The following is an 11,452-nucleotide window of genomic DNA, read 5'->3' on the forward strand; positions in this document are numbered from 1 at the left end:
TGTAATAACAGTCATAGCCAGATATGCAGTAAGCACCAGTTTAAGGCCGCAATGAAACCACGTGAGCCTGAAGTGCTGCGTTAGGGAACTGGAGCAGACGCTTCGCTCAGGAACTCGGCCGTGGTGTCATAACAGTGGGAGGAAGAGGAGACATGCGCTGAGGGGAAACGAAACCCTTAGGCAGGGTTGGGGAGCAAGCAGCCTCCAACCCAAACCACATAATGTCCCATAATAAAGATTTATTTATTCAAGCCTGATGCCTTCCCCTAGCCAAGGCTAGAATTAGAAGAAGCAACATCCACTGACTCAGCGCGGACGCCGGGATTGCTCGTTTTCCAAGGCGGAACCGGCTGGGTTGAGCTGGGCAGTGATGACAGACTGGCTAGATGAGAGTGAAAAAGCTTCTTTCATTTACAGGCGCTCTTTGTACACACACTCAGTTTCCCTCTCTCTCACACACAAACTCACACACACACACACACACACACACACACATGCCCTAACATACACTAAAGCACTTGTATGCAATCCTCTGCAAAGTTGAACATTTTTAACTTTAAAAGCTCCAGGCTTAGTAGTAAAGCTCTAGCAAGTGTACATAAGACAGTATGGTTGGTTTTTAAAAAGGTAACACGTTTCATTTAAATAACGTCTTCTCCTGATAAGCATAGCATAAAAAGATGCTGCATGCTTTCGTGAATCGTGCACGGACACGGCGTTCTTTTCTTATGCTTCCCACACATCCAAACTGTGACCATATGCTTTGCCGCTTGTGTTCGGCCTGAGCTCAGACCAGATCTTCGTGTTTGTGGCCCAGCGAGTGTGCAGCGAAATGTTCGGGGTGTGGCTTTGCAGGTTCTTGCTCAAGACAGAGTGACTTCTCCGAAATGCTCTGAGTTCTCGTTATATCATGTCGAATAGGGAAGTGCCCCTGTTTCCTCTTGTAACCGGCTTGGCCAAGATGTCTTTCTTCCTAAAAACTTCTACAATCGGTTCAAAATAAGGACTCAAACAACCCCTCTAAATATGATTAAGGACTAGACCCACTGTGGCCAGATCACCTGTAGTAGCATCCCACAGACGGACACCGGGACACACTTCTGCCAGGCTTGCTTCCATCTTTATTCCTGATAAGGAGTCTGTCCTGGTCGGGAAAGTCGTGTTTTTAATGTGGTTCCTCAGATCAAAACATAGAAATCATGAAAACATCTGGAAAGGCTCAACAAAAGTTTTTGAAGTGCACTTAAAGAGGAAGCAGAAGCACTTGCCCCTTTGAGATGAGCGAACACAAACCGAAAACTTTGACAGGTTGTAGTCACCCAGTCTCGAACCTGCAAGGTCACTTTCACCAGAATATTTCACCAGAATACCATTTGAACCAGATAACTGCAGTACCATGGATGTGATAAATGTGAGCTTTTAAGGCAGAAGCCAGCCACTCTGAGGCCACCACAGAGTTAACAGAACGGAACTGGTGGTAACACGCTCAACAGGCCGGTTACATCATATGAATGCTATCCTGTCACCTGTTAGCCATACCCAACTATAAGCCCAAAATGCGAACATGGTTTAAAACTGAGTATGATAGAATTTTAGCAAATGTGTGTTTACTGTAAACATTGCTCCCCTGTACATATGATTTTATTTTTTTTTTTAGCTTAATGGGCACTTGGCCACTTGTTTTTTGGGTTTTGTTTTTTACTATTAGCAACATTTGCTTTAGCTATATTCGCGCATTAGCATGAAGGGTCAGATTAATGAAAAGCGGAGAGTATATGAAGCGGAGAGTATATGAAGCGGAGAGTATACGAGGTTGAAGACAAGGAGGTGCAGAATAAGAGCAACAGGAACTTCCTCTTGGTGCTGCGGCTGTGTCTGTGTAGCGAGGGTTAACATGCGGTCTACCCCTCCGCTGGAAACTGCAGCAGCACAAGAGCAAGCGAGGAGAGCAGAGACGTCAAGCGTGGCATCTGCCTTTCACACTGTACCTGCTTCTTAAAGGTCATACGGGATTTTGCTCATGGCGCGTATTCGCTGAAGAGATGGCACTGCCCAAAAAATGGAACACCCGTGAAATGAAGAACCTCGCAGCTTAGCTGGCCAAACCCCCTCGCATGTATAGGGACGACCCCCTACTTCAGATATGTGTAGCCTTTGGGGAACCGCGTTGCTCTGTGGTTTGCATGTACATCTGTCTGTCACAAGTGGTGATCTGGTGTTTACGTTCTTACAAAGAGCTTCCTCGTTCTGTTGTGGCCTGGGTCATGAGGAGTGTGCGCACGCGCTTCGTGGTGGTGGGGGCAGCCCGGCCGCTCCTGCCCACTCTCATTATGGGCCTTTGATGAAGACAATTTTCCTCTCTTTCCTCTTTCCCTTGATGACCCTCCTCTGCCTCTCGCTTTATAGCTGTCTGCTCTTTTTCTGCCTGTCTGCTGGCCAATTACACAATGCTTAATTAAAGGTGCAGTCTGTGATAGGAGGGTACAAAGTGCTGACCCTGACCTTATATACTTAGTGAAATTGTTGACCCCTCACACCATGGACCGTTGCTGACAGAGCTGGAGGAGTGGGGTTATTTTCATTAACAATTGTAATATTCTACAGAAAACCGAAAAAAAAAGTAACATATTATAACAAATTAGATTATCTTCAGAAATCACAGTAATATTCTATAACAAATTGGATTATTTTCAAGGATAATAACTATACCAAATTAAAATATCCCCCTTTTCTCTCTGACTCTCGTCTACGCACTGCCCTTACAGCCGGTATCCTTATCCCTAACAGAATAAGGATATAGAATAAAGAAGAAATTTGTTATCTCAACGGCATAAGCCCTCCGCTGGCCAGGGAGCAGTACAGTTATGCTGAGTGGGGGCAATAAATGTGCCGAAAGTGCCCCCTCCCAAAGGGGGCATCTGCTGGACCGTGGCGCATCCCCTGAGGCGTCTCAGTGATTTAGGCTTCTATATTCCCCCGGTCTTGAGGGGCAGGCAGAGAGGTTGTGCCTCACGTCGCGCGCCTCCGTGCTCCAGGTCTACGGCTCCGATGTGACTGCGCCAGCTCATTATCTAGGCCTTCAGCTGACCTACCGGCAGCACCTCAACCCCCTTAGCCGGCAGATCTTCCGCACTGCTCTCAAAAACGCTCTTTTCCGCAAACGTGCAGAACCTTTAAAGGAATAGCAACTACAGCAAGTGAAGCTTTAATTTAAGTTCAAGCACGGTTATGGAGGAAGGTTGCGTCTGCAAGAACTTAACGCTGCTATTCTCTATAATGAAAAATGAAAGAGTTTGCATGTATGTTTGGTAATGTCATGTAATGACGTCTGATACTAGACACACTGAAACAGCTCGGTCACCAGCCTTGAGCAGTGTGCTTGCCTCATATGTAACAGCAATAATCGCATCCAGCGTTTCCACAAACCAAACATATGTTTGGTCAGTGGAGTCCACAAAAAGGCTTGGAGTTTTAAAAATCTCAGTCTCCATCAAAAACTTGCATTTCTCTGCGTTCTAAAGCTCATTTTTCATGTAGACACTGGACTGAATTGTTGAGTTAAAAAAAAACCCTACATTTGCTTGCCTGAGCAAGCCTGTGTCTATTAGCGCACAAGCAACCCAGATAACGGATACATTAACCATGTGCTATATCCCCTGAGACAATGCTGTTTATTCCATTTGCTAAATGAAAGCAGAAAATCAGACGATGTTGTGCTATTTTTGACTTCGCATTCCAGTTTTAGCATCTTGCAATGCTGAGGATCTGGATGCAATGCCGGATGCTTTGTGTTTTCTCACACCTGACTGTTCTGGCACCATTCCAGGGGAGCTCGGTTTTACACATCTTACGGGGAAAGACAAGAAAACATAAATAAAGTACTCCCATATTTTTAACTTTGAGTGTCATGGACAAGTCTATACTTGTAGTATCTGCTATCTGCATTTTAGCACCACTGAAAAGGGAGGCGCAAATCCAATCTTGTATTAGTGAAGTTCTTGATAATGTCGCTCAGTTGTCGCACCTCTAATGCTAACCTTATGGATTTTATTACTGTGGACATTCACAGAAAATGTAAACTGTGGCATTATAAGGCACTTTAAGTATCTTTGGCTGTATTTCAAATTTAATTAACAAGGAAATAAATAGTAAAACCCTCCAAAACCTTTATGTTTGCCAAAAGCCAAAATCTCATTCCTAGGTAATTACCGCTTGCTTGGTGCGCTTTCTCTCACCCACACAAGAGCAGTCAGTCACCCCACAGGCCACACTGTTGCAGAACAGCATTATGGGAGAGCGAAAACAGGTGAGAAAGGAGGCCATGATGAGAGCATTTCAGCTGGATCGGTGGGTGCTGATTTATTAACGAGCAGCAATTCCATCAGCACGCATGTTGCTTTAGCCATGGGCGAATCCAGGGATCGAAGTGTGAGTCTTTGAGCACTGATGATCTAAGCATAGGAAAATGCAGAAGAATGTGTGTGTGTGTGTGTGTGTGTGTGTGTGTGTGTGTGTGGTTGGGGGGGGTTGAGCCACAGCTCAGCTGAACAGCAAGCTATTTCATTTTCATTTCCTCTTGGTAAATCTCCCTCTAGCTTTTCTAAGGGTCTCAGTCTCCTTCCTCCTGTGGTTGCAGATTCCCTGTAGTCTTTCCACTTGGTCTTTCCACTTGGTCTTTCCGCTTCCCAGTCCCCTGCTTAGCCAGTGGGATAAGCACACGTTAATCCTGAAGTTAAAGGCTGCTCAAAGGCGGCACTGTGCCTTGCTCCTCTGAAAGGCGGAAAGAGGTGGTGGGGGAGAGGGTGAAGGGCACGGTGCCACACAAAGCCTGCTTCAGTACGGCCGAGTCCCGGAACAAAGACCCGCGTCCGCGGTAAACCCGTCCGGCGCGGATTAGTGAGGGTTTCGTCCCCGTCACAGGGCCGGCAGTGCCGAGCCTACCACGACAAAGTTCCTCTTACGGCTTCAGTCGAACGCTCTCTTTCAAACAGAATCGGTGAGGCTCTGTAAATAATCACGCAGCCGGGTTCTATGGGAGATGAAAGGAGACAAACGTAGCTGATGGCCTTTGAAGCGCGCCGGGCACTCCCAAACCCAAAAGCACTTTGACAAAAGAGCTGCGCCTCTATTGGGGGTAAAATAATACAGTTAAAATGAATAACTTAAAACAGCTCCACGCAACCTTATTAATAGAGTGCACAGGTGTGTGGACTAGAGCACTTAGGTGAGATAATAAGTCTAAGAACTTTGAAAACATTTCCCAATAATAAAAAAATTACAATAGCATGGAACAACTCTAAACTATGGACTGTAACTATGGAGTGCTTGTAAAAATGTTAATAGCACACACCCACTGCTATCCGTGTAAGATAAACTGTGATAGGCATACTATTAGTCATTTACATGTTATTTAGCTTTCACACACCTGAATGTAGCTTGAATTATTTATATTATTATGTTTTTGTTCAAATTCTTCATGCCAAGACAATAAGTGATTGTTCTCCACCATATCTGCACATAATCTTACACAATCATGCAGCTTACGGCAAGCGCACTGTGGTGAGCCCTCCCGCTCCCTGCATAGCAGCCAAACCCGAGTCCACTCGCACCAGTTGCCAGTTCAGCCGTAACGTCCGCGTGCGTGTCCACACAGTGGTGGGTGCCTCGCCTCCGGCCCACTGCCTCACTGAACAAAGCTCCTGGGCCCTGGGACACACGTCTCTGTACCAGACTTTGGCTGGTAGAAGCCATGTTGCCTCATTTTGGTCTTCTTCTCCCCACTACAGCAACCCTGATTAATTCAGGTTGATTATCAGGTTTTGTGTGCTGGATCAGGGCTCCGCCAGGACATGATAGGACACCCCTGTTTAAAATGAAAGCCAAAAAGGTGTAAAATTACTGATGCAAACTACTGATTACTGCATCAGTAATTTTAGACCTACTGCAGAACAGGGTTGTCCGATCCTGTTCTGATGGGGCCCCAGTCCTGCACCGTGTGTTCATTAAGACAAGGGCCAAGTTTAATATGACTGGGTTGTGAATAACAGTGTTTAAGCTTTGTGTCCTGATGACTCTGGAGAAGAGAGTTCAAAAAATACCAAATCACACTGGAAGTCACCTATGTGTCTTAGAACACAAAATTGCCTTCATAATGACAAGACGTATAACAAAGTAACAGAGCACTCGTCAGAAAGAAAGAAAAGCACCTCTTCTGACGTATTAACCACTTTCAGAGACTCGCTTACTCGCTCCCACATTCTCGCACTCTGCCCTGCGTGTCATTCCGTTACGTCGTATGGCTCTACAGGTCATCTGAACACATACATCATTCAGAAAGCTGTCTTCATTTATAACATCCTTTCTGAGTCACTGGCAAGGGACACGTCAACGGCACAGTTACCAGCACGTAAAGCGCAAGTAAAATGCAAATAAAATGTTTCTTCCGAGAAGAAAATCTGGAGGAGCAAGCGTTCCACGTTCCGACTGTTATCACCTGTGTGCCGAAATATCTCGTGCTAGAATGTTTTCGTTCAGCCACCCGAAGGAAAACTATTTAGTACCAATTTTGTACGTCGGTGTACACGAGCTAGTACGACACGTGTCCTCGTGAAATCAACTCACAGCAACAGGTATGCCGGCGCCTCCGCGACGGTGTGCCCAGTGTCTATATGATCAAAAACGGTGAATAAAAAACGTGCACTTACACAAACGCGTGATAGATGAAAGCCCAGGATCGGGGTCTTTCCAGCACGTTGTACAAGTAGTTCTGCAGCCTTCGGTAACGCACGTTTCTGCGGCTGCTCTGCGCGCCATAAACCAAAGGCTTCCCCAGTAAACTGAGGCGGGCGCCTTGCTTTCTTCCGTGGCTCTCCGCACCTGAGCGCAAGGCGTACATCGAGCCATCACCTGCGCGTAAAGAATTGTTCATCATCCTGCCGCCGGACTCCGCATCCTTCACGCCGTAACCTTCGAAGCGGTGGCCCGGCGAAGTCTTCATCCAGAGGCCAGAGCCGCCTTCATCTCCGCTGTGGTTCCGCGGCATGGCATAACCCCGGCCGGCTGAGCGCGCGCTGCTGTGTGCGCGTGGCTCATGCGTCCCGTTATATCACGGTTCCACACGCCGCGAGCGCTATTAATCGGAAACGGGTCAGCGCGAATAGTTTCCCACGAGAACGCATGACTCGGTAATCAATTTGAGATGAACATTTAAAAAAAAAAAAAAAAGTTATTTCGGTTCTCCAAGGTTGTGTCGGTTGCTTTTGCTGCTAGTTCAGCTGATCACATGTAAACCGGCGTGTACTGCAGGAGTGAGCGAAGTCGTTGCGTCCGACAGTCACACGTCTTAAAACGCACTACCGACCAGCGCCGGTTCCTTCCACAATTAGCTGGTGTTAATAAAACCCGCCGTGCTTCTCTTCTCGTCTCCCCTGGCAGTTGCGTTATGAGTGCGTAGCAGTGCGCACAGGAAACTGACGTTATTTTACAATCTGCCAGTGAAGCTCAGTACAAACTACTTAAAACATCTTCGCAGGCTATCAGTTATTTCCGCTGGGTTTTTGAACAAAATGCGAAAGACTTGCTCAGAATCGCCTGAAGTTACTTTAAAAGATCTGGTATTACGTCCGAATGTTTACATATTCAAGCCCTCATTTAAATAGGCTACCAGCTCTTTGTGGAAATCATATCCCTAAAAAATCCACTTCCCATAGGCTAGTTTAAAAATCACTGATAATCGGTTTCCCATAAAGGGCACAGAAATCGTATTCTAAAGCGAAATGAAAAATGTCACACTAGACTCCACACATGAAAATAATACCCCAACACGACTCTTCGCGCCCAGCTGTTTTCAGCGCAGCCTAAAGCCATGTGACCGTACCCGAAATAAATGGTTCGTGTGTGGGCATGTTAGTAAGTCTCCACAATTGAACGCGAATGTTATTATTAATATTTGAAATTGTTATTAACTATTTTATTTCCGCTGTAGTTCTAGTTACATCTGAGCTGCGGTTCAGCAAGCTTATTGTGATACCATATTTTGAACAGATTATGGACTTGGAAATAAAGAAATCTAACTGAAATGTAATTGACAAATAGGCTTATCTGACCAGCATGACCAAGTCCGCTAATTAACAAAACAATCGTATGTTGTTTAATTGGTTTTATATTGGTTTAATTGGGTCGCGCGCGCGAGCAAACACACACACACACACACACACACACACACACACACACACACACAGGAAAGACAATTCAGTGGCGTGCTCACATCGCACATAAAAGACAAACAAAAAAAAACAAAAAACGCCTTGTCTTATCGTAAACTGCATTTTTATGTTACATTTTGCCCATCTGTTACTATGTGCAACTAACCTCTGTCCTGCTTCAGACCACAGGATCTGACAACCTGATCTGTTGCTTGATGTCATCTGGTAGCAAACAAATCTCAACGGATCAGTGATGCTGACATGGCACTTCCCGTTAAAAAAAGCAGCACTGCTGCAGGTCTCAGACTTTTCAGTGTCGCTGATGCCTCTCCATCCCCAAGAATGTGCCACAAAAACAGACCTGTTGTGTGAAATTATCCATTCACTATGAACTTGAAGAGAAATAATACATGTTATGTGCATCTTAAGTTTTGTGCAGGATGTATGAGGCTAATGTACCTAGCAAGTAGTGGTAGTCTTTTCCATACATGCTAAAATCTTCATATGCTTGCTTAAAATGGCATCATTAAGTTATATAATCTCATTTTGAAAATAAACCAGTAAGTCATATTGAGTCCTAAATAGAACTGGATGTGGTGTGGGGGCTTTGTGTGAAGATCACTCCATACCACATTCAGACCTATAATTGCGCTGTTGATATGTGAAGTCAGGTTGCATCCTGGCTGAGTTGTACACAGGCATCCCACTTTTCAATGCAAAGATTAAATATGTATTTATGGAAAATATTTTGTCTTGGCTGATTGTAATTGGGTAGTTTGGGTACGTGATAAATTGCTTAAATCTGAATTTTTACTAAGTGTCCTTTAAAGGACACATTGTAAACAAAACCACATTTATTTGCCAGTCCACATATATGTGATTACAAAAACAAAATGTATTATCTTCCAGGTAAAGAATGTTTGGTGGTGCATTTCCCTTTACATGGAAAGTATGTAGTTCTGCAGTTTGGCTCTGCTGCGTGATGTGTCATTCAGTTCACTACAACCGCAGAATAATCGCTGCGATAATGTGATCAATACCTCCTCAAAAACCTCCTTTAAGTTTTAATTTAAGAGTGGTGGACAAATGCACAGATCCAACGTATGATTGGTTTTGGTCTTTTAGAAGGAAATGAAAGACTGAACCAGGTATTCCCTTTCCCACTTAAATGAGTTCACTCACATGAGCAGGTCGCTGTGTACGTATCGCATGGCCCCAGAGTGAGATCCTGTCATGCACTGCAGAACCTTTAGTCCACTATGTAATACATTTTCACTGTATTACCCAACCTGATGCACTTCCTTTAAATCCGCTCATTACTTTGGTCTTTATGTTAATTAATAACCAATTTCCTGATAAGTTCTGGCCTCTGTGCCGTGGCGTTCGGCGCCTGGCATCCAGCACCCTCTACGTGCCATGTTAGGATGCTCGGTAATAGTACGCTAACTAGCCACATTAGGAGCAAAACGACCCCCCGAATCACATATGCGCTGGCTCATCGGACACTAAAAATAGCGATCACGGACTCCACCATCCGCCTCTGTTGGGTGGCATAATGAGAGTCGGAAAATGAACTTTTTAACGGTGACTTGCCACGACAAGGACCTGGAGAAGACAGACACCAGGATCGAGTGCAAATGGGTGAGACCACAGAAATACAGATGCCCCCAGAAAACATGTAGCTTCATAATTACAGCACTACAAGGGTGTGTGTGTGTGTGTGTGTGTGTGTGTGTGTAGCAATGGCGTGGTACATGTCAGAGGCAGTGCAGAGTGATTGGAATGACTGAGTAGTTTGCAGCTCATTTGTTGCGTATAATGCGGGGTAAAGGTATGAGTGCAAGACACTGTGCATTGCTGTGTGACGCAGGGACACTGGAGGACAACAGGAACATCGTGTCCAGAAGCACAGATGAGCGGCTGAGGCACCGCAGTCTCGGCCTCTGTCTAACCCCTGCCTGTTCGCTGCTGCACTCATCCCAGGGCTGTGGGAACGTACAAGATATATTAGGGTACATCACAGAGAGGCACACCTGTTTGGTAAAGCCTACCCTGTAATTTGAAATCGGAGTGCTACGATTGAACAAAATCTTCAGTGATAGCCAATGGAGTCGAAGCCCTATTCAGACACAGCCGTTCTAAAGGAGCACCTGATAATTAGGGTCAGATGGCTGTGAAACTCATTGGTGTGTGTATGGGGGTGTCACCACTGCTCACGCACCACCCAACCTAATACATTACATGAGGAGTGTGAGCAGGAATTACGGGGAGGACATGCCCCCTTTGGCCCACCCCCCCTCCCCAAACTATGCCTATGGTGAAACACAGCATTGCGCAATTTCTGTGATTTCACTGCTCTAAACACACACATCCAGCTAACAAAGGGCTTGACTGTTGAAGCAGTGGTCTTAGAGAAGGTGAAATATCAAACTGTGCACTAGACCTCTTGAGCTTTGAGAACCTCAACTAGTGATGGTCTAACTCACATCCTGACAGAGGTCTGCCCTCTGCTGGTGGCTACAGTGAAAAGCAATCCTGGTTCATATTTGGGTAGGCAAAATGGAGTGCAATTGTGTTATATAACCAAAAGTTGGAAATTAAAGACATGCGATTTTTTTTTTTTTACCTTTAGTTGCCCATAAAATGTCTGATACAAACAATACATATGAACAATGCATACAACTAATTATAAAGTGATGGGTTTTTCCCCACCGAAGACACATTTGTGTCTCCCTTTATCCCACAGCCAGAATAAAAGAGTGTGTGTGAGAGAGAGAGTGTGAGAGAGAGAGAGAGAGAGATAGAGAGAGAGAGAAAGAATGATTCTTGAAATGATACAACTCCCTGTTGGTCATAATGTAGTTGTTATCCTAGCTCTGGTCCACCAGTCATAGGAAAAAACTCAAGAACAGGGATTTTAACACATTCTAAAGCACGATGTAAACATTATATTGGTGCTATAACTAATTTTCTGTTTCTGTGATGATTGTTTAATCCAAAGTGTAGCTACCAGCCATTTACTGAATGTTTCAGTCAATTGGAGAAACAGACAAAAGTGAACAATGAAGAAAATTTCTTCCACACACTTTTTTTTTTATTTGGAAATAATAAAAATGAACTCTTCAATATAAAACATACACATCATTTGAGCCACATCTTTATACAAACAAAAAATGTTGCAAGTGAATACTTTTTATAATCTTATTTTTTTCTCAACTCAGTGGAACACATACTGCAAGCTGTAAACA

At 44.7% G+C, this 11,452-nt stretch overlaps 1 protein-coding gene across 4 annotated transcripts in view; it reads right to left on the minus strand.

Annotated features, from left to right (window-relative positions):
* kcnq5b (potassium voltage-gated channel, KQT-like subfamily, member 5b) overlaps window positions 1–7,853 on the minus strand; it is an 82,758-nt gene extending 74,905 nt beyond the window's left edge. The window contains exon 1 of one of the 4 annotated variants that reach the window (XM_081701023.1): window positions 6,705–7,853. In XM_081701023.1, coding sequence (XP_081557149.1) covers window positions 6,705–7,042 — 338 coding nt within the window. In that variant the 5' untranslated portion in view covers window positions 7,043–7,853. The remainder of the gene's footprint in view (window positions 1–6,704) is intronic. The other 3 variants (XM_081701022.1, XM_035534757.2, XM_035534756.2) reach the window with 3 other exon arrangements.
* Window positions 7,854–11,452: the final 3,599 nt, after the last annotated feature.

The sequence above is a fragment of the Electrophorus electricus genome, chromosome 18, assembly GCF_041902795.1.
Source record: "Electrophorus electricus isolate QZ-2024a chromosome 18, ASM4190279v1, whole genome shotgun sequence".
Taxonomy (NCBI): domain Eukaryota; kingdom Metazoa; phylum Chordata; class Actinopteri; order Gymnotiformes; family Gymnotidae; genus Electrophorus; species Electrophorus electricus.